The 24,920-nt window shown below is 37.9% G+C and overlaps 1 protein-coding gene across 1 annotated transcript; it reads right to left on the bottom strand.

Annotated features, from left to right (window-relative positions):
- Window positions 1-11,621: 11,621 nt before the first annotated feature.
- ppp1r3ca (protein phosphatase 1, regulatory subunit 3Ca) lies at window positions 11,622-15,456 on the bottom strand. Its single transcript, XM_056264271.1, has 2 exons — window positions 15,310-15,456; window positions 11,622-12,803 (listed from the first exon to the last, which is right to left on the bottom strand). Exons 1-2 carry the CDS (start codon window positions 15,321-15,323, stop codon window positions 11,843-11,845), a joined length of 975 nt encoding a protein of 324 aa, XP_056120246.1. The 5' UTR covers window positions 15,324-15,456; the 3' UTR covers window positions 11,622-11,842.
- Between the last annotated feature and the right edge of the window lie 9,464 nt (window positions 15,457-24,920).

Below are 24,920 nucleotides of genomic sequence, written 5' to 3'. Positions count from 1 at the left end.
CATTTTCCTGAGGGAAGAAGCCAAATGTGGTGGAAGCATGCCTTGCAGTCTTACAACACATTACTGACCTCTGCCCCTATACTGCCCCTATTTGCTCTCAACACTGCCTCTATCACATACACACACGTTCTCTCTCTCTCTCTCTCTCTCTCTCTCTCTCTCTCTCTCTCTCTCTCTCTCTCTCTCTCTCTCTCTCTCTCTCTCTCTCTCTCTCTCACCCTGTATAGCATATTTATGTTTTATCTTTCGCCCTTCCCGTCACTTGAACACATTGGCACTCACACAAACACAAATACAAGCAAACAACACTACCTTGACATATATGGGGAAACTGTTTCAACTTTTTGAAACAGAGAGTATGAAGACCTAAGGTTTCCATTACAGACTTTTAGTCAGACCAGGGTCGTGTCCTGATCCTGCACCTTCTGTCATTTCTACATTTAACTTAACTTTCACCTTAATAAAATGGTAAATTACCATTGTGCACATTTATTTATGTTTTATTTCTAGCATTTCCTTCATTGGGACAGGACAAAAGTATAAATTAGCATCTGTTTTTTTGGGGCCAGTAAATAATGATGCTAATAGCTACCAGTAAATTGACCAGTGCAAACCTTAGTAAATCATTCATTTAAATACTCTCATCCCATAAACTTTGCGTCTAAAAGTGAAACTCCTACATATACATGTGTAATAAGGTCAGCCGCAAAAATAACCCTGTCCATGGCTTTTCACTGCGTGTCTTTAGTAAATCCTGACAGTAGTTTTTTAACTCAAAAAGAGGGTTTGCGCTGGAGCAAGCTGTTAGTAAATCTGCCCTTAAAGTGCAAAAAAAGAACACTTAAAACTGTATTTTTGGTGTTTTCTTTCCACTGGTCTGAAATAACTTGTTATGAAAAGCCAAATAGCCAAAATCTCTAAATTTTCTTGTAGTGTCTTCCCTTAACTGAAAAAATAAAATAATATAAAAACTTACTTTATTTACTTAAAACTTAAACTTACTTTTCTTACTTTGTTTCTAATTTTCATTTAGTTTAACTTGATGTAGACTACTAAAATAACAAACTAAAACTGACATAAATAAATAATTATATATATATATATATATATATATATATATACTGAACAAAATTTTAAATGCAACACTTTTGTTTTTGCCCCCGGTTTTCATGACCTGAACTCAAAGATCTAAGACTTTTTCTATGTACACAAAAGGCCTATTTCTCTCAAATATTGTTCACAAATCTGTCTAAATCTGTGTTAGTGAGCACTTCCCGGAGGTTCATGTAGACTTTTCTCACTTTTTGTGACAATTATCCTATGCCACGCACTCCCACACCATACACACGTCAAAATAACCGGATCTTTTCTCTATTTACTAATATGACGAGAAACGCATGGGCGACTGACGTATGTATGCAAAGTCTAAATTATAAAAATGTATATCAAGCATACTATAGTGAATCAGGATAAGACAAAACCAAGTTATGGAAGAAGTATTGATGATGTATTGACTTCATTATTTCAATTGTGTTAATTCTGAACAAAAAAAGGTATAGTGTAACTTTAAATACATTTTAACATCTTTTTTAAAATAAAGTACAATTTAATTTAATTCAATATGTAATTTAATTTAAAGTCTAGGGTATAGGGTTGTTTTAGGGTTAGTTTAATAATTATTATTATTATCGTATTTTAAGAATGGCTATGGCACGTCTTTGCATAGAAAGCTAAAAAAAATCTATTTAAAAAGTTGCTTATACAGCAATACAGTTGAAGAGAAGAACATTAATCTTTAGATGTATCCAATAATTACTAAACTGAAAATCAATCAGCAGATTAGCAGACTGCAACTATTGAGTGAAAACTTGTACACAAACATTATGTGTACGTGACATTAGTTTGCCATGGGGTCATGACTGGAAAGTAGATAAAAACAGAAGCCTGTGTTCCTCTAAAATACGTTCTCCATCCACATAAAACCCCTGAACATAAGATCACCGATTCCTCTTTGGTCTGCATATCATTAGGGGTGTGTCATTGGCACATGTACTCAATGTGCAGTGGCACACGTACTCAATGTGCAGTGGCACACGTACTCAATGTGCCACTGCAGGAGTGCAGTGTTCTGCCAAAGTATGGTTACCTATGACATCTATCCCATGTTGGCCAACAAGTCTCTATCAATAGTCTGTAATTCATATGCTTTTGTGTATGTGTGTTTTGAAGGGGTGGAAATGTTTTCTTTTGTAACTGGACAACAGTCTTCTGTAACTTTTGTTTTTGGACAAAAATTCAACAAAAATGTGGCATAAATAAAATTTGATATGCCTTTATACTTGAGTCAACAGATCGACTTGGAGAATATTGACTTATTCCAATATATGTAAATATATTACATATATGTACCTTTAGAATCAAATTTGTGCATTCTGTACAAACTGACTTGCCTCAAAAAATTTGAAGCTTTTAGTATCTGAATAATTGTACAAGCTACACAAAGAACACTCTACTTGTAGCTCTCTTTACAAGAACGCTACAAAATACTAATAAATATCCAGACAGAAAACGTGAGATTATAACATGAGATCTCAAAATGTTGGCCAGTTGATAATATCAAAATCAACTGCTGGCGGTAGATCCTTTTCCTATTTAGCACCAAAACTTTGGAACAATCTTCCTAACATTGTCCGGGAAGCAGACACACTCTGTCAGTTCAATGCTAGACTAAAAACACATCTCTTTGACCTAGCATACACATAACAAATAGACTTCTATAATTCAATGTTAGGCTGCATAGATTAGGTCAGCCGGAACCGGGAACACTTCCCATAAATCCTGATGTACTCGTTACATCATAAGAAGAATGGCATCTACGCTAATATTAGTCTCTTTGTTTATCCCGAGGTTTACCGCAGTCTGCCGGATCCAGGCCGTATCCAGATCTGATGAAGGACCTGTGTCTGGACGCGACGACAATGCAGTCCTGAAGTGTCAACTAGTCCCTCCCCTGTGAAGGCCTCCTTCCCTTTACCCCTTACAGATAATCGTTGTCGGGATAATTCCGGTTCACGTGGCTACGCCGAAGCGATACAATTCTGTATTATAAATTTTAGGGCCAGACAAGTAGTTTGTTGAGGTTTTTTTTTTTTTTTTTTTTTAGGGAAGGACTACATGCCTGCGCACATATATATTCAAACACGCTACCTATAGAATGAACTCTTAATACACATGTGCACGCTATCAGCGTTCTCACAGGTTTGCGTTTTTAAAGTTTTAAACTTAAGAGTTTTTTGTTAAAACGGTGTCGCGTTAGCAGCGCCTAAGTTAATAACTAAGATCGTTGCGACGGAAGTGAATCAATCAAAACTAACTTTAGCTGGAAAATAATTTTATTCTAGAGCTGCCATAAAGCCAAAACAATCTGTTACTTTTATTTCCTGTTATCACTGTGAAGCCGCCGCTTTGGAACAATCTACATAGTTAAAAGCGCTATATAAATGAGGCTGACTTGACTTGATAAACACAAACATAGCTTTTCATTTTAGGTTTTTGCAAAAGTTCATGTTTGAGTTGGTGTCTTATCAGCAGTGAATGTGTGAAACACATTCCGTTCTCCAGCTAGTCATCCTGTTCCGACTCTAAACTTGTTGTTCCACCAATCACACAGAACATAAACTTACTTTTAAGAAACCCAGTTCAAAAATCATGAGAAATAGATTTGCTTTTTCCAAAGGAAACAAGTTATAGGTAAGCTTAGTTTTTATGCTTTGCTTCTGTGAAAATGAAATGGCATCAGACCTGTTGACTGTGCATGAGAATCTACATAAAGTCATGTAAAAATGACAATACATATTTAAATAGCTGTATGGAAGAAAAGACCAATAACAGCAAAGTATGTAAAAACTGAAAAGAGGCTGATGCCCAGGGACCTTGCAGGACCCTAATCTATCCTTCCACTCATACACAACACAAGCTCTGCCAATCCCTGCACCTAGCTGTACTTTATCCCTGAAAGTCATTGTGAACTAAAGTCCTCTGCTACTATGAATAACAGTTGAGAGAACACCATCTGCTCTATCAGTATCCATGTGGATTTTGTCCTGTTTCATAGTCCATAGTTGCTGTGGAACAATCATTCTCTTTACACTGACTCCCAGTTCAGATGTGTCTCTTTTCTTTCATTGCGATAAGCTCAGTATACATGTGTGAACTGTGAACATGAATGAATGGTGTCTGCTATATGATCTTTCATGTATGTCATGATATGTGCAGTTCTCTGCCAGATTGTAAAGGTGATACAGCTCAGAGTCAGGAATAGAAGAAGCTCAGGCATTCATATCTTGTATCACAGGCACATTGCTAGTGTGAAATGCCCTTCCTTGGCGCTGAAAACACACTTTTACTCTATTAAAGCCACATACATATAAAGAAAAGACATAGTACTTGAGAATTGTTGTAAAACAGTTTAATAAAAGCTACTTTTTTTGTTTTTGTTTTTTTTTTTACATGGAAGCCTCAAGCCACCATGTGGAGATCACATGACCAGCCAAATATTACTTACTTCACCTCTGCAACACCCCATTATTGGACGCTTGTGGAATTAATGAATCATGACTGACTGTGAACAGAGCATTTCTACAGTATAACATGGGGTACAGAAAACATTTGTTTTTGCACGATGCTATTCATGCTGTCATAAGTTCAAGATGACTTGCGTATCAGCCAAGAGCAACCAACATATACAAAAATGTGCTGTATTTTTGTTTATGTTGCTCTTGGCTGATACGCAAGTCATCTTGAACTTATGACACTATTTAATGTACAATAAAACATTATAATGTTCAGTTGTTTCTTTAATCCGATACAAGTTACAATATTCAATATCTTATTTAGACATCTCATAGGGAGCACAGACACACAGCCAACACACATCTGTCACAACACTACAGCTATTTCTGTCTCCATGTGTGCAAGTCTTCCTGTAGGTAATGCAATATTTGATCACATGACCGTGGCAGCCAGTGAACTATCACAGTGTTTAGTCATGAAGGTAGAGTGGACAGAGATGTCCTGGATACTGAGAGGATGATCCTGATTGGTCAACTTGTTTATTTACTTCACAACCAACTTTACAAAAATAAATAAAAAAGTCATCATGGTGAGATTTATACATATGATACAGTCAAAGCTTTGCTATAGAATAATTTCTTAATTTTCCTAATAAATTAACAATAAGTTACAAATGTTTGACTCCCTATTATGGTAATATTGACCCTTGCATGAAAATGAAGTATTGATTATTGTTATTATTATAATAAAAATAATTATCATACAATTTTGATAATATTGTTTTAATAAAATTTTGCAAATATATATGTTTACGTCCATATAAATGTAATACAGGCCTGGTTTTAAAACAAAAACATCACACATATACAACAAAAAAACATTACAATTAAGGTGTAGCCTACTATATTTGGCAGTGAAACCATGGATAAAAGAACTGGTGTTGAGTTTAATCATGTGATTTAAAGAGCTGTATGTGTAAGTCTGGGGCTCATTGCATCATGATGCTTTGCAATCTCTGCTTATCGTCTGCAAGAGTGAAATTGTGTGTGTAAGTATGGGTGGGTAGGTTTCAAATACTGAAAATGCCCTCAGAGGAATAGCTCAAACCAGCTTGTAGGTCGGTTAAATATATCATCTGCATGTCAAGTTCACTGGGTTCATGTATATGGCTCTATGCATTGCAGTGAAAGATTGTAGACCCTAAAGGAGATGTGAGAGTGGAAAGAAACCCATTACCCCATGTATGTGTATATGACTGTAACTCTGAGATTGCACAGCTCTGAGGTGCCTGAATATGAGATTTGTTTCCATTTCTATTGGCTTCACTTTAGTCCCTAGAACAAAAAGAAAAACATGTCTTACAGTAACTGCTGAATTAGAAAAACTCTTTAAACTAATGCTAAGTATAATTTTTACATTTTGTCCATTTTTTGTTTCTGGAAACGTGCTTAGCTATATAGTAAATTCTCATTCAAACAAATGGAAATAGATGTAATGCTTTTCAGAAAACACAAAAGTTCACTTTAATTTAAACAAAACGATTGTTCATTTATATAAAAAAAATATATACTTTAAATTTAACTACCGACTTTCAAAAACTTAACTGACAAAAATAGGGTTAGAGCAACTCTTGTGATATGCCTTAAGGCCTGTTATAATAACGGTAATGATAACTATGTTAGGGTCCACACCAACCACCAATAAACACTTATTTTAAGCATGCTCCATTTGTCATTTGCTGTCTTAAGTGCACTAGCTATTAAAAGTAGGATGGATTCATAGGACAATGGTAGTTTTCGCGCGAGGCGAATAGATCTACGGTTGCCTGTCCGAATCTCATCCATATCATACCCACTATCTGAGGGTGGAGGCGCCAATTTCCATAAATTGGGTTCCCCCTCGATAGACGGTCCACGCCTCTGTTCAGAATGCCTGGAACATGAGTACGACATACGACGTACTTAACGACAGGAAAAAAAATGTCTGCTCACACCAAAAGCTTGTGAGCTAGAGCTTTAGCTAGAGCTAAAGTTTCGATGAGCGCACGCCGCCCTGATGGTTGATGTAAGCCACTGCCGTGGTATTGTCGCAGCGTACGAGCACATGATGTCCCTGCAGGCGAGGCAGAAAATTATTCAGAGCTTTCCATATGGTCATAAACTCTAAATAATTTATGTGCACTGAACATAGTCTGCTCGGCCACAAACTGAGACTGAGTTCAACTCCAAGCCCAGGAAAATCACAGTCTGACTGGGTGTAAAATTGCTCTTGTTCACATTCACCCTGAACCCAAGAGATGTGATGTGTGTGAGCACACGGCAGGTGTCCTGCAACACTTTCTCCTTTGATTCGGCTATAATGAGCCAATCGTCTATGTATGTCAAAATCCTCAGACCTGACATTCTCATGTGTGTTAAGCCCGCCTCCGCACACAGACAGAAACTCCGAGAGCTTAATGAGAGCCCGAATGGAAGAACTGTGAATTCGTAACATGTGCCTTGGTAGGCGAAACGAAGAAACTTTCTGTGTGGCGGATAAATGCTTATGTGGAAGAAAGCATCTTTCAGGTCGACCGATGTGAACCAGTCGTTCCGTTTTATGGCGCGGGCGAGCGAGCCATGAGTTAACATTCTGAAATTGTATTTCCTCAAATTTTTGTCCAACACACGGAGGTCCAAGATTTGGCGGAGAGAGCCGTCCTTCTTCATCCGTGGCAGGCAGCCGTGGAAAAGGAAACAGATGAGAAGATGCGAGAGCGTGGGCGGCTCAGTAGCAAACACAGCTAAACTTGGTAGAGAAACAGCTGTCATGCCTGGCGGAGGCTGATCTGGCGATTTGTCCTCCTGCAGACACGTAAGGTGAGCAGCGTAAATCCAACCGAGCTGTGTCAGTACAGAGATCGCGAGAAGCGAATGTCAACTGGAGAACAGTAGCGCATGCAGGCTTTCTATGCCCGCAGGTAAGGGGGTGGGGCCTTACCTGGCATTGGCTGCGCGCTTCTGTCGGTCTTGCCAGACTTGGTGAAATTGGATGCTTCTGCAGAGGCCAGGTAGGGATGCCCTTCCAATAGGTGGATCTCGAACACGAGATGATGAAAGAGAACACAAGACTACATATACTCTTGACTATATGTAGACTACATATAGTCATATAAATTATGACCCATGCTTATTTTTTTCATGTTATCACTGTGAAGCTGCTTTGATACAATCTGTATTGTAAAAAGCTCTATATAAATAAAGGTGACTTGACTTGACTTGACTATAGGGAACGATGATGACCAGGTGCGGCTGATCTGATTAGCTCGACAGCGCAGTTGGTAGCTAGGCAACGCTGATAGGAAATCAGACCAATGACAGCACACAACAAACAGTCAGAATGACCAGACAAACCTGCAAACCGTGACAAGTAATCGTTCTTGGTGTGAACGGCCCTTTAACCCAGCTTTCTTCTAACTAAATATCTATGGTCAAATGTAATTTATGAAACATCAAATCAAAAAAATGTTTATAACTATAGTCCAAACTATAACATTTTCAACACTTAAAGTCACCATAAAATGTTCTTATTTTCCTTTTCATGTGTAATTCAATGTGTCACTTGCCATTTCTTTGTTATTGTTTGTGAAATTTACTTCTCAGTAAAAATTGTTTATACACAATTTTGTTTCCAGTGCATTGGTATCTCTTCTCTGATGACGTGGGCGGGGCAACCTGTCACTCACATGAGATCACGGCATTAGCAAACAATAATGATCTAGACAATTTCCGATGGACACAATCCCATAAATTTTTTCTTGTTCGAGAAGGTGTTTCACTCGGATATACATTACACTAGGGAAGAAAAGTCGCAACTTCCGTTTTATGCCGACTTTACAAAACACTATTCTCCTTCTTTTTCAACAGTAAACATGAGGCTTGCAAAAACACAAGACAGTAGCAAGTTAAGATGATTCACCACTAAAACTGTGACTCATGCTTATTTTCTTCATGAAAGCAAAGTTCTGAGCAGTTTTATACATGTGTGCACACTGTGATTGGGAGTTTCAGCAAAAATGACTTCTTTCAGCTAAATGGAACAAAATAAATAATATTTTCCAGTACTGGCACCTTATAAAATGAGGTTCCTGCTTCTAGATGACTTCATACCAAACTCAAACAATGGCTCATTGACCAAGTACTGGCAAAAGCAAACTGTAAAAAGGGTGGTGTCCACCACTGAACTGGAATTAATGAAAGCTTTGACCTAATGCAGATACAGAATTTGTTTGTGAAGGAGAGTAGTCTAAGATCTGTGCCATATGTTTATGGACTGCTGGCTCTGGTGTCCTGTGCTGTACAAATGTACTATATCAGATATCACATTAGGTAAACTGTCAGAATAGCAGGATGAAGAAACAATGTAAGACAAGAATTTATGTTTGCATTGAATCGGAATCCTGTGCATGGATCCTTGCACGTGTTTGCAATTCGTCTACAGGAAATAAAAAAGCAAATGAAACCTTTGAGTTTGTAATGCCAATACCCGGGGGAAAACATATGCTTTGCAGACCAGGAAATCACAGCTGTATTAACAAATCCATTCCATACTCCGCTCCAGCTCCCCTTGCACTCAGTAAGAGAGACCTTGTTCTTGACTGACTGTGAATGCTGCACTGTTCTCCTGCCATCTCTTAGGCCTGTTTATGGCTCCTGCCCCCGACCAGCTCTCTATCTGCCCTCGAATGTTTGCATAACTTCAATTTTAGAATCATTAAAAAATGGAGACCAAGGCAAATGTCCTGCTTTGGCTTAAGGTTTGGAGACTAAAAAAGGATTGCCGAGGCACTATAAGGTAGTCGTGAACATTTTTGCTCCAAGAAACTCTTATCTTTCTAAGCAACTGCAGTTAAGGTGAATTGCAAACCTGCTATAGGAAAGAGCGGAGTCATTTGACCTATTTCACACATATTTCACAAAGTTGAAATATCATCAGTCTGAAACAGTAAAGCCTATTTATTGTCATGCTGTCCCTTTGACAGATAGACAAATACATAAATACAGATAGACAAATAGACACATCTGACAGATAGACAAATACATTAAAAATCTTTGGGTTTTCCATTAGGAATTGGCACACAAGAATGAGATAAGAGTTGCAAAATACTTGGCGGCCACTTGATATGCAGTTTGAGTGGATGTATGTGTGATTGCGCCTGTGTGACCTTTTAGCATTACTTTTTAATATAATTAAAATTCAGTTGCATTGCCCAACAGAGGCATGACATGTTCTCCATATTTTTCTCACAGTGCATGTTATATATTTAACTGGTTACCACAGTCTGAACACTAAAATTGATAATGGAGCAACCTGAAAGAATCTCTGCTATCAACATGGTGTTCCCTTTTCATTGATTTAATAAATGGTGACCAGCTGAAATAAGGTTGGCATGACGGTATGTTTTTTTGAACTGTGTGTTCTGTACATGATCTGGCAGAGGGTGTTGATATCCAGGGTTATCAGAGGTCTACTCTTCAGTCTAAATCAGCCATCCTTTCTCTGTGTTAAAGAGTTGTTTCATATATGCATGAATGCTTAAAAAAACAAAGTAGGAAAATGGAAATCTCTCAACATTCTCTGCATTCCTCATTGAGCGGAGAAATCCCTGAGCTAACATTGAACCTTTGGCTGCTTCAAGTGCTTTTATGAATTTAAAGAGAGCTTTATATAAAAGCATTTTATAAGCCCTTGATTCACATATCCATAAAACCCAGGTGTCATACTCCAACTTATCTTCTCTCGAAGTCCTCGGAAACTGCATTATTATTCACATATTTGCTGGTGCTTGAGTGTTTAACTTGAATACTTGACTCAACATTGCACTACAGCTACAAGAGTAAAGGAACTCAGGTCTCACTGTCACGGGTGTTTGTTTTTTCATGCAACATTGCCTGCTAAATTGTCCCCAGACCGAAACAATATTCTTGTCACTTTGGCAAGAAAGTATGAAGTCTATACATTGGGCAGATCAGACGTACAGTATATACTCTCACTGACTCAAGTCATTTAGAAACAGAATCTGACAATGTGAATTTTTATTAATTTAAGAAAAATCCCATCAAATACATACTCATTTACCAAGGCATCCATTCTTTCTTTAATAAAATACAGCCATTCTTATCTTCACATCTGATTCATGCATAATATCACAACCTCATATTCACTGAATTGCACTTAAAACATAAAAAAAAATTAAGTCATTTGCTCAGCAGATCCTAAGGCACAGAAACCATTTATTTAGCATGTTGCATTCAATTGCATAAAATTCAGAAAATTACATTTCTAACATCCAAACCAAACATTTTTTTTAAAAAAGAGACACCCAAACATATGCACATCTTGCAAATAAAAAGCTTGATAAACAAAATGATCTAAACCAAATTAATTTTAAGACCAATTTATTCAAGGAGTACATATTAAACATGATAAATATTAATATTTCTTTCTTTTACCTAAAAACATTTTTTGTAACCAGTTAAAGTTGACCCCTTCAGTATGAAGGATAACCTCACTGGTTGCACACCAACGGTTCATCTCTTCCATTATAAAATATTCAACTGAAATTAGAGCCCTATAGGGACATAGTGATGAAAACAAATATGACACGGGAGGAAAAATTACATGTCATGCGTTTGCGTTCTCTAGCAAAATGTTTGGGAGCACAAAGGTTTGACAGGTTTTTCCGCCCATCTCCTGTTTTTTCCATCACCGTGTCCCTTTAGGAGCTCCGTAGAAAATCGGCCATTAAGACACAGGCTTTAGATATATCCTCTTCAAATAATCCGACTTGATCTGTTCTTGGTTTCATTTTTTATAGTGCACAGTCAGCATATGTGACACAAAATGGCAGCAGTTTAACAAAAGTTCTCTTAGCACAGACAAAGGCACATTTTATACAATAAACTGACAAAGCAGTTATATAGTGTTTACTCTAGACCCCCAGTGGTCTTGTTTACAGATGTGTTTGGCTATTCAGGAAAAGGGGTCATCACATACGTTTTACTTTAACAAAAGAATAAAACATGCTGTATTGCACAGTAGCAACATGTAATTTTAACCAGCCTCTGTTCCCTCTCCAATCTGGTAAAGTTCTACTTCTAATCAGCAGGTAAATCATATTAAAGGCTTTTAAGAGAATGTTAATCTTCTTCTGTTGTCATGCCGAGAGAAATATTGTTGCTAAAAGCTTAACACTTTTGGATAGTTAGCTAGTTAATTACGTCAGCTCAAGTCACCAGTAGGGGCTGCAGGTTGCAATGTTTCCCCAACTCTGCCACTGTGGGAAAATGCTATTGGATTGGAGAGGACTTTTACATTTATAAACTTGTGTTTTGTCTTGTGTTTTCCTGCCTAACTTCCTGGGTTCATTTGGTTTCTTACTCTGAGTTGAGGAATTCCATTTATTGTTTTGTTGCCAAGATGTTGAAACAAGTCCATAATTTCGGCCATCGTTGTTGTCCCAGTAAGTCTGCTCTCCAGTTCTATAGCTAATGCAGAATTCTAACTTATTCTGAGGTGCCACATACCCAGGTAATTCAATGGCAAATGAGAATGTGTCTGTATCCTGGCAACCATAGACATTATTCATAAATATGCATTCCACATCCTGGAACCTCTTCCAGGTGTCGAAAGTGATCCGCACATGAACCGACTTATCGTAGACAAGGTTACGCACTTTGACCGTGCCGGTGAGGGCCCGCTCCTGTAGGGTACAGTTCTCCAAGCAAACCAAATTCTTCAGCAACCGACTACGGAAATCCAGATAGTCTGCCGCTGGCTGTGGAAAGTCTAGAATTCTGCTCTGGACAGAATTTATATGGAGAGTGGCTGTGACGTTCTCTAGGTCTTCCAGGTCAAACTGAGGTTCGGATGGGACGGGTTCTCTATTATCGAAAGTAGAGAAGACATGCACCGCTGTTAACGACATACCCTTTGAGTCTGCAAACGCAACCTTCTTCTTGGTCTTAGATTTTGGATTCTGCCAGCCCAGACAGGGGGGCTCCAGGTGGGCTCTGGAGCTCAAGCAGGGCCGCAGGGGTTTGTAACAGGTTTTGACCAGGTTGCGTGCCCTGTAGTCTTCATAAGAGCTCAGGAAGCTGCACAGTGGGGGAGAATGAGTAATGTACAGCTGCACAGCCACATCCGCAGGCATAACTGGACCCGGTATTGGGGGACTGAGGATATGAAGAACTCTAAACAAAGACACACAAAAGACAACCCAGATGTGTGAGTACAAAGCCTTCAAATGTATCTTAAGATATCGTGCTTTTAATTTTTTACAAAATATTCTAAAAAGAAATGGTGTGCTTTTATGAAACACAATAAAAATTAGACATGAGTGGAAATGATAAAAACTATTATGACAGTGGCCCTTGAACCTCCCAAAGGTTGTAGGGCTTTTAAAGGGTTAGTTCACCTATTAATTCATTAATTACTCACCCACATGTCGTTCCAACCCCGTAAGACCTTCGTTCATCTTCCGAACACATATTAAGATATTTTTGATGAAATCTGAGAGCTGTCTCACTCCTCCATAGGCTTCTATTGTAATTGAAACCTGCCGGCCCAGAAAGTTAGTAAAAACATCGTTGAAATAGTCCAAGTGACTAGAGTGGCTCAACCTTAAGTTTATCAAGCGACAAGAATACTTTTTGCGCGCAAAAACGAACAAAAATAACGACTTTATTCAACTATTCATCTTGTTCTGTGTGGGCCTCTGTTCTGAACGTAGGCTCACTATTGGCCGACGCTGGTCATGAGTGTGAAGCTGGCCAATAGTGAGCCTACGTTCTGACGTAGCGCTGCGCTACGCTGTTACACTACGTGAACTCACTCAGGCCCACACAGAACAAGATGAGTAGTTGAATGAAGTCGTTATTTTTGTTTTCTATTTGCACACAAAAAGTATTCTCGTCGCTTGATAAACTTAAGGTTGAGCCACTGTAGTCACTAATTTTTACTAACTTTCTGGGCCGGCAGGTTTCAATTACAATAGAAGCCTATGGAGGAGTGAGACAGCTCTCAGATTTAATCAAAATATCTTAATTTGTGTTCCGAAGATGAACGAAAGTCTTACGGGGTTGGAACAACATGAGGGTGAGTAATTACTGACAGAATTTTCATTTTTGGGTGAACTAACGGTCGTCATGACATTCTTTTCTTGTATGGATGTTAAATAGTTCTGTTAAAAAAGTGATTTCATTTCGCAAAAGCACGCCTATAAGCCAAGGATTTTCGTTCATTCATATTTTGCTTTTTTTTTTCTCCTTTGTGACATTTTTTCTACTGTAAATGTTAAAAGAATTGTGTATCTTGATAAGACGAATAAAAATAACAAATAGACCTAGCTACCATTTTTGTATAGCCTACATCTTATATTTGTTATACTAAATCTCTCTCTCTCAGTAGGGGGAATTTAAATGTGAGATTCTGGAAACGAGATTTTTTTTTTATTTAGCGGGATCGGTCGGGTCGGGAAGAAAATCATTGTAAGCGGATAGCGGGTAAACAGAGTGAATTTTAAGCGGAGCGGGAGCGGGTGCGTGCGGAAAAGAATCTACCGGGAGCGGGAAGGAAAAAAAAAGGGCACTTAGGCTACCATCACAGCCGTTTGGAACGCACTTGCTGAAGGGAGCAACGAAAAAAGACAACGGAAAGACAACATCACCTGGGATGTTCCCATGACAACGCAGCACGGTGTCCATCAGCTGAATAGGTGTTCTTACTACAGAAATGTCTTATTATTGCTGTTAACATAACTGTTGCAAATAAATATACATTTTATACAAAAAAGTTTTTAAAATATGCGTTATATATCTGTGTGTGAGAGTCTCTACTTTGCTAACCCTGCATTACCTAACATTTCTTATGAAACTTATTTAAACATAACATGACCAAATTTGTACAATGTAACTAATGTATAGATTGATATCTTACCCTCATGTTCTTTTTCTCTATCTTTTTTCTTTATTTATTATAAAAAATGTTCAGCTCATTGTTAACTCTTCTTTACTCATTTGTATTCTGATGACATTAACATATTGTTAATACATTTTGTATATTGTATACAAAGTTATATGACATAAACATGTCATCTCTGTATGTTTTGCAAAAAAACAATAAAATGTTTAAAAAATAAAATAAGTAGACTTTGAGCTATAAGCATGTCCCAGCCGGGTTCGTCACTTATCGGGGTCCCCTGGAAACATTTCCGTTGTGGTCTGACTCTGTGCTGTTTGCAGGTTTGCAGTGCGTGGAATCGGATGTGTTTGGTTGTGTTGTGAACTTCTGAAGGGCATTTCTATATTTGGTTGTGTTGTGAACTTTTGTAGCGCGTTTCTGTATTTGGTTGTGTTGTGAGTATTTAAAGTAAAACTGATGAAGATGTTATCTTAATTTGCGTGTGTTTTTTTCTATTTGCATGCGTTTTCTTCAGTTGCAGCGCGTTGAGCTCTCTCGGCCACCGTATGAACTTATCCATTAAAACTAAATTTTGACTTACATGTAAATGTGCTTCACTTAGGGTTTGAAACATTACAGTAACCAGTAACAGAAGTTGTCATCATTGACAAAACATAAACATTGTCATTATTCATCACTTATCTAGATTTTTTACATTACAACAGATTACAAATATATCACACAAAGTTTTTTTTAACTGCACTAGAGGCACCAGAATGCATTAAAAAAAGTCCTTACCTTGTGGAACTCATAGAGATAGTGCTTCAGTTTAAAGTGGTCTCTTGAGTAAAGCACATTACAGCAGACACACGACTTGTAAACAATTCCGAGCGCTGATTTTAATGTAAAATTGGTTATTTCAAGACTACACCTCCAGGTTTGCTGCCTGACTCTGCCGACACACCCACTCCACGCGGCACACAGTGCGAGTCCTTTAATAAAGCCTCGTCCCGCTTATTTGCATATTCCACACCCCAGCCAGTAACTGAGCCGCAGATGTTTGTCTCGACCAATCATCACTGGAATAGATTTAGCAGCTGTGGTGGACCCCTGTCGGTGCAGATTGTACCGCACACGTGTGAATATATTGCCAGTTGCCATGGCTTTGTTAAATTGACACCCTCTCTGGTATAGTAATGGCTAGTTGATTTGATATTTTATTGCAAGACTTGTAAATGCTATCTATCTACATTCAGATGGAGGTGATATAGCGCGGTAATCTTTAATTAAGTGTGGTGGTTTGCCCTGTGTGAATAGGTCATTATATGTAAAGTTAATCTTTATTTTCAGAAGGTTGTAATGAACCATGAATCTAAACTTAGCACTGACACTAACAATATATACAAATGTATATAACAGCACCATAAAGACCCAACAATGGTGTGTTTACCATGGTCCAAAGGTCCAGATGGTCCCTTTTTTGCCCCATCCCATGACTCCAAAATCAGGTCATCTACATGCCAAAGTTCTTCACACAAGCTATATCATTACACCTTTGTAAATATTAACTAAAACTCAGCAAGTATTACCTCAGTCAGTCAGCCTTATTTCTTTCAGATTTGCAAAGCTAGCATGCTGTAAGGCCTATGTTAATTCTGCGTTATTTTATCACCATTTTTACTGATCATTATCCTCTTTGATAACGATTAAGTAATGAAACACGCTGATTGATTGATGTGCATGGCTAAATGGCTACATCTGAGTGATAAATACCTTAGCACATTCCTTATTGATGTGCAAATGTGAAGCTATTGTTTTTGGTGATTAGAAGTTATCAGCCCAATGGGGCACCTAACTCGCCATAGGTCCAAACACGTGCAAATATAACACTTAAAGACCTCTCTTTCACTCTCATCTCATATTTTCTTCACCGAGAAAAGGGAATTATAAATTATTAAACTCCTTTGCATTCCCCCGTGAATCTTTGCGTTTGCTCCCAAAACTTTTACGTTCCACAGAGAAACTTTGCTTTCGCTAGCAAAACTTTATCGTTCCACATGCAAACTTTGCATTCGCTGGCAAAACTTTTCATTAGTTCGGAAAACCTTTTAAAAGTATATTACTTTAGTTATGTAGCCTATATTAATAGGATAGGCCTATGTATTAATTCATTAATACTATTAATAGATAGCATGTAATCAATGAAACAATGTTGACTCAGTGTTGATGCGTCAACGCTAACTGCATTGAATTAACGTTACAAAGGGATGTTGCTTTAGTATCACTCTTGCACCCTCAGTTAATGGTGAAGCAATGTTGAGATTTCAACCAAAAATCAACGGTCATAGAATTGATTCAACATTACAAAGTGATATTTTATCAACATCACTTTTGCACCCTCAGTTAACGTTGAACAAAAAAAAATCAATGCATACTATTGAATCAACATTACACTGATTGATTCTACATCACCGATGCTGCAATCAACACTGAAATTAACTAAAATAATCAATGGTAATATTGTTGAATCAACGATACACTATGATGTTGAATCTACATCACTGTTGTTGAATCAGCTCTGAAATTAACAAAAATAATCAATGATAATATTGTTGAATCAACGTTACACTATGTTGAATCTACATCACTGCTGTTGAATTAACACTGAAATTAACCAAAATAATCTTTGGTAATATGGTTTGATCAATGTTACAATGTGATGTTAATTCTAAATACATTTTGTTGAAACACTGAAAATACTACTGAAAAGGAATGTCAAACAATGTTGCCATCTGATGTCCCAAGTTAATGTTGAAACAACATTAAAATTTCAACTACACTTCAATGGTGCGCCAACAAATTCCTGACCATTTCAAAATTTGGCGAAAACCTTTTAAAATATAAATTACACCTTTCCAGCAGTTGAGTCAATTTATTTTATTCAATCAATCAATGACAAAAATATATTAAAAGATAATTCTTTAAAAAAGAAAGGGGGAAAAATAAGACAAAAGCATTTCAACCTTTAAAAATAAAATTGGCTTCAGAAGTCTGATGTCATAAACTACAGGTGGTCCAACGGTTCAGGTTTTTAAAAATCTGTCTTACATCAGACTACTGCCTCTTTTCCTTTGGGTCCTCTGAAATCTGAAAAAGAAAGGATGTTACTCAAGAACGAGTCAATTCAGTTGTCATACATAGTCACATTCAAGAATGTTAATATAAACACAATATAAATCTTCTTTTTTTTTTACGTTGCTGAACAAAATATTCTAACTACGATTATAGTATCGTTAAATTCTGTTTATTTAATTTATTTTTCTCAAATCTATTAATGCTTCAATATCAAAAGAAAGCACTATGTCAAGGGTGTCCGATTTTATCTCCAGTCCTAATTAAACACACCTGAGGCAGCTAAGGTAGATCAATGAAAACTTCCAGGCAGGTGTGTTGGAGCTAAATCCTTCATGAAGAGGAACCTCTGAGCTATAGCCATTATCTCAGTTCATTTTCTGTGAAACTACATAGCATTCAAGTAACAAGTTTGTCTTGTAGAATAAAAGAGCTTAGGTTTTTTCAATAAAAATGTCTTTAAAGGGATAGTTCAGCCCGAAATGAAAATTATGTCATCATTTACTCACCCTCAAGTTGTTCCAAACCTGTATGAGTTTCTTTCTTCTGTTGAACACAAAATAAGATATTTTAAAGAATGTTGGGAACCAGAAAGTTGATGGTGGGCATTAATTTCCTTAGTAGGACAAAAATACCATGGAAGTCAATGGCTACCATCAACTGTCTGGTTACCAACATTCTTCACTCTATCTTCTTTTGTGTGCAGCAGAAGAAAGAAATTCATACAGGTTTGGAACAACTTGAGGGTGAATGATGACATAATTTTCATTTCAGGCTGAATCCATTTGAAGCTGCAGATTCACCTTATGTAGACCTTAATCTCTTTAAATATCACAAAATAGCCATGTCAGACACTTTCTTAATAAACACAATTTTTTGTTATTGTGTTTCAGTGGAAACAAGCTAAACTGAATGGAAATCAGTTACATTTCTCAAATTTCAGGAACATGAATGATTACCTGATTAAGCAGTGATAAGGCACAGGAAATCATCAAGTCCCAGGTCAGGGGCCTACGCCACTTCCGACGCAGAAGTTGTGATTTATAAAAACAAACTTGACGGGAAAATGTGCGAACCTGCACCGTACGCAAACTCTGACCCATGCGTAGCGTAGGCTACTGACGTTTTGCCCCTGCCCCTGCCCCTTTTGTCTCAAAATTGTGCCCTTTTCTGATAATTGTAAATAATAATTGTTATTTTTATAAATATTATAATAAATAACAATACACTTACACACCCTTGCCACTAATACAAACAAATATTATATATAAGAAAAAAATTGGGCGGAGAAGTGGTAGGCGGAGTTTGTTTCCTTTGCAGCGCCTCGTACGGATTTAACCATAGACAGTAAAAGAAATGGACAGAGCGATCTCATTGGAACTCAGTTGAGACAGTTGAAGCCCATTTTTAGCGATTTTTGAGAACTTCCGTTCCTGACGCGCAGACTCAGACCGACTCAAACTAAGCTTGATGACGTGAGCAACCTGTCTGACAGACGTTAATCTTCTAGTAGCTGTGCGTGAAAACTGCCAACGTTAATCTTGCAGAGACGGGGAACTTGAGCAAAGAGTTCTTTGGCGTGAGTGAGCAGGAGTAAGAATTCCGTTGCTTTTATGGACTCATTATCTATGGGCTTCTCCCTTGACGGGACGTCCCCCCGATTGCCTGCGAGCTTCTCCTCCTGTCTGTACGGTAATTTCTGTACAGCGCGACAGAGAGTCGAGTGGTTATGACGCAATCGTTAGCCTATTTTTACAAAAACTGTTTCTACGGGGCCATAGTGTAACATAGAAGGTAATGGAGCCCTTTATACATTGTCGTGTTTCTTTAGAAATAAATAATGGACAAATGGAGTCTTTAAACGCCTCAGATGTTAAGTTATTCGCTGTCAAAGTGACGCAAAAATGAATGGGAGTCAATGGAAATGCTAACGCAAGTGAAGTTCTGCTACAACATGGCGGCACCCGGCCGGCTTCAACTTCCGGTCGATGGATTACCCCCTTGGATTTAACTGGCATTACGGTTCTGGTACGCACTACGCAGCAGTTCGCGCGAGTCTTCAAACTACACGAGCAGCAGGTAACGTTTAAGCTAATACGGAAAATTACATTTATCCTACCATGCTACTCTAAAAGTTGCGGCAGCATGCGAGTTATACTTAACTATAATAAAAGTATAACTCGATTCCAGACGCATTCTGAGTGACAATGTCATTCGTTTTTATCCAAGGCCATAGTGTAGCTTGCGGAAATACAGTGAAATGAAAGTCCATGTCCAACTCTAAATTGTAAGGAACTTAACTAACCATGAGCAACACATTTGTTACTGTATTTGTTAATTTTAGTTAATAATACAACTGTTAATTGTTTATTCATGTTATGTCACAGTCAGTGCATTAACTAATGATAACAAATACAACTTTTGATTTTAATGTTTTAGTAAATGCTGAAATTAATATTAACTAGATTAATAAATGCTGTAGAAGTGCAGTTCATTATTAGTTAATGTTAAATTATTTAACTAATGAAACCTTATTGTAAAGTGTTACTGATTCATGACACTTTCATACATATAATACATACATTCAATTTACAACATCAACAAAACTAAAAATGAATTTTCCATAATTACCTTCTTGATTCTCACTGTTTTGTTTGGTAAAGTAAATAATATTTAGTAATATTATCATAATTTCCCTATTTTAATTTAATGTGTTATGCATTCTAATTGTATCAACATATTTTCTTAGAATGCCATTGCCAAGGAAAGAAAGATTAAAAACCAAAAAAAAAAAAAAAATGTTTAGTACCCTTTTTGGTCCCTCTGCCCCTGCCCCTAAGGAGTTCTGTGCACGCCACTGCCTTGAATGACAAGGTAAAGAAAATAAGACTAAATCAAAATTAAATAACCAAGACTAGGTTGACCATGTGATTTTTCTCAGGAGATGTTTTGAGCATTTTACTTGAGACACCGGATTATCAGCAAACTGCCAAGAGAACTGCTAGCTGGCTACTCAATAAACTAGCAATCTATTCAGTCAGCATATTTGCGTTTGATCTGTGTGAATTACAGAAATACAAGACCTGTTAGACCTACTTTTAGCTACCAAGCAACCTTTCCACAAGGATAGATTCATTTTATTTTTAGTGGAAGTAACTATAAAGTTTACTCTATTCTTCACCGGCCATTTCTTACATGTATTTCGGGAGATGATTGACAGGACTCTCTGAACTGCGGCGCAAAGAAACATGGTGGCGCCCATCTCACGTTATAGATCAAGATCAAAATTATTTATAAAGGTAAAGGTAAAAACACTCACTTACACATTTTTGAGAATCGGAATATCAGATAGTTGATGACATGGTAAGCAAGTTTATGAATATTCTAAATAAAAAAGGAAAAACTAAATAAAAGCGATACATATCTGTCATACAGTGTTATTGTGGCTGCGGTGTGTCACGTGACAAATATGACGCATCGCCATGGAAACATTAATAAGGGGGAACGTTCTATAATAACGGTCGCCTTGAAAAAACCCTTTTACTGTCTATTCAGACTTTGCAGTCACGTGACTACCATGGATACCTGGCGGGCAACAAACGCTGACAAAATGAGGAAAAACAGTGACCAGCCAGGGGAATTGCAGCCTTGCAAATTTCCAATACTACAATCAATTAACTATTTAGACCATTATGTCACCGAATGTTAAAATTAGATATCAAGAAAAGATTAACATACTCGGAACGTGTGATCCATACACAGCACCCGCTGATGTTTTCATTGCTTTGAAGCTGGCAAAGTCTCTACCAGACATGGTATAAAATCATTGGTTACCCGTAAGACAATCACATAACGCAATCACCTCTCTCATCACCTCCATTCAAAATGTTTTACAACAAACACTCTTCTTGTTCGGGCTTCAGTTTGCAAATGCCGGGAATATTCTTCACAACAGAGCGAATTGCATCCCGTATCTCCATATCCACGGTCGTTTTCGATTTCCCTAACCTAAAATACAATCTTAAACTCGGCGTTTAGCGTCTACGTCACGGCTCTCAGCCCGCCCTCTGTTCGTTGATTGGCCGGCTGTTTTCAGGCTGGAGGAAAACTGAGAGATAGGCCATGTCCCAAATGGCGCACTTCATGCGGACTTTCGGTCTCGTGGACTTAAATTGCGCGTGCTCGCCAAGTCTACGAGTCCGTAGGCCGTCCCATTTAGCATTTTAACGCTCTGAAGTGTGCTCAGCAGCGCCCCCTTTGTACCCTTGAAGCGGTCTTCCGCGAAGCCCGCATAGATGCAGGCTCCATGCACTTTAACTACCCAGGAATCCTTGCGAAAGGCCAATCAGACAACAGATGGGAGGAGATTTCGCTCACGGACAATTGTTAACATGGCTGAGAAGAAAATATTTAAGTGTAATTATCATTACGGTTTTTATGACAAGTTTATACAAACATTATGATTATCGACCAGTGGTTGATGTCTCAAACATAGGCTAATAATAGCGAGCTGAATAATACCATCGCATTATGATTCATTAAATAAATAGAACAGAATGTCAGGGCTTTACTGAGTCATATGTAAACACAACAACAATAGGCAGCATATTTCCCTAAACCTGTAGCTCCTGTCCATAACAACAATCAGACCGTCTTCCTGTTTCCGGCGTGAGGATTGAGTCCGTCCCAAAAATACCTCTCAATGCGCCCTCGCGGACTCGCGCTAAGGGCCCTATAGGTCTGCACTACATGACGTCACCGAAGTGTGGACTCTAAGGAAGTCCACAAGTCCGGAGTGTGCCATTTGGTACAGGGCCATAGGTCGCTATCTCAGACTGAGTACAGAAGCGAACTGAAATTGAGCGGAAGTACGAAGTCTGACATAGTCAGGCTAAAGTTTCTCCAGAATTTACCAAGAAGTTAGCATTCCAACGCGTCATGCCGCGTTCCGTCTGTTTACTGAAGTCAGTCATGACCGGTATCGTGGTGTACTCTGCCAATGTTAATTCATTGAGTTACTGCAGTTGTAGGCCTTATATGATGATGATGATGATGCATTTTATTTATAATGCGCTTTTCTCCAACCCAAAGCGCTACACATTATGGTAAACAAATGTAAGATAATTAAACAATAATTAAAAACAGAAAAATCAAACAACGACATACAAGATAATACCAGACATAATACACTTCAAAGACAATAAACATTTTTAAAAAGATGGGTCTTTAAAGACCTCTTAAAGCAGTCCAAAGTTGGGGAATTTTTAATCGCAAAAGGAAGTTTATTCCACAACCGTGGGGCGGTAACCGTAAATGAGCGACCACCCATCGACTTTAATTTGAATGTGGGCTGCTGTAGAGTAGAAGAGTCAGACGAGCGTAGAGGACAATTTGGAATGTAAGGAACAACTAGATCACAAAGGTATTCTGGTGCTATCCCATGAATAGCTTTATATGTTAAAATCAAGATTTTAAAATCGATACGTGCCGTTACTGGAAGCCAATGAGTTCGTAAAGAACGGGAAATATGCTGCTGAACAGTTGTGTGTGTTAATACTCGTGATAATATGCCTGCCATGTTATTAAATAATCAGTTTTCATGATCTTGAAATATTATATATTATTATTACTAAGGGCCTGAGCATTTATTCTGTTTTTGAGCAATTTTTTCCAATAGAAATGTATTAAATTCCCTACTTAAATCTTTAAATGTCTTTTTCTCAAAATGAGTTTTTTGTCATTCTCCAGTACAAACATCTCAGCCTATGTAGCACCTATGTACACCAAACTTTCCAGTTATACACTTAGCAGTATTCTGAAGATTTTTTTCAGAGGAATTTGTTAATCAATCATTCCTGGCCTGATTTTTGTGACATTTTAATCAAAAAAAATTACGAAAATCGATTTTTTTAAGGCTATGGACAGTATATTTAGATTTCCTAGGTAATGAAAGCATATATCCTGAAATCCCTCTGAACTTTTTTTTTTCATCTTGTGTGTAAACAAAATGAAAAAATAATTTTGCACCTGGCTTTATCATATGTTCAGATCTATACCGAAAATAAATGCAAAATTGCACATATTTAATGAGATAATGCCTAATTCGCATAATTAAACATACAAATTTCCAAAACTTGTAATACATTTTTTTTATATACACTCAGCTAAAGTATTATTAGGAACACCTGTTAAATTTCTCATTAATGCAATTATCTAATCAACCAATCACATGGCAGTTGCTTCAATGCATTTAGGGGTGTGGTCCTGGTCAAGACAATCTCCTGAACTCCAAACTGAATGTCAGAATGGGAAAGAAAGGTGATTTAAGCAATTTTGAGCGTGGCATGGTTGTTGGTGCCAGACGGGCCGGTCTGAGTATTTCACAATCTGCTCAGTTACTGGGATTTTCACGCACAACCATTTCTAGGGTTTACAAAGAATGGTGTGAAAAGGGAAAAACATCCAGTATGCGGCAGTCCTGTGGGCGAAAATGCCTTGTTGATGCTAGAGGTCAGAGGAGAATGGGCCGACTGATTCAAGCTGATAGAAGAGCAACTTTGACTGAAATAACCACTCGTTACAACCGAGGTATGCAGCAAAGCATTTGTGAAGCCACAACACGCACAACCTTGAGGTGGATGGGCTACAACAGCAGAAGACCCCACCGGGTACCACTCATCTCCACTACAAATAGGAAAAAGAGGCTACAATTTGCAAGAGCTCACCAAAATTGGACAGTTGAAGACTGGAAAAATGTTGCCTGGTCTGATGAGTCTCGATTTCTGTTGAGACATTCAGATGGTAGAGTCAGAATTTGGCGTAAACAGAATGAGAACATGGATCCATCATGCCTTGTTACCACTGTGCAGGCTGGTGGTGGTGGTGTAATGGTGTGGGGGATGTTTTCTTGGCACACTTTAGGCCCCTTAGTGCCAATTGGGCATCGTTTAAATGCCACGGCCTACCTGAGCATTGTTTCTGACCATGTCCATCCCTTTATGGCCACCATGTACCCATCCTCTGATGGCTACTTCCAGCAGGATAATGCACCATGTCACAAAGCTCGAATCATTTCAAATTGGTTTCTTGAACATGACAATGAGTTCACTGCACTAAAATGGCCCCCACAGTCACCAGATCTCAACCCAATAGAGCATCTTTGGGATGTGGTGGAACGGGAGCTTCGAGCCCTGGATGTGCATCCCACAAATCTCCATCAACTGCAAGATGCTATCCAATCAATATGGGCCAACATTTCTAAAGAATGCTTTCAGCAC

This window comes from Rhinichthys klamathensis, unplaced genomic scaffold (genome assembly GCF_029890125.1).
Source record: "Rhinichthys klamathensis goyatoka isolate OS25496 unplaced genomic scaffold, OSU_Roscu_1.1 h1tg000220l_1, whole genome shotgun sequence".
Classification (NCBI taxonomy): domain Eukaryota; kingdom Metazoa; phylum Chordata; class Actinopteri; order Cypriniformes; family Leuciscidae; genus Rhinichthys; species Rhinichthys klamathensis.
The sequence above is the reverse complement of the archived record's forward strand: the minus strand, read 5'-3'. Positions and strand labels throughout refer to the sequence as shown.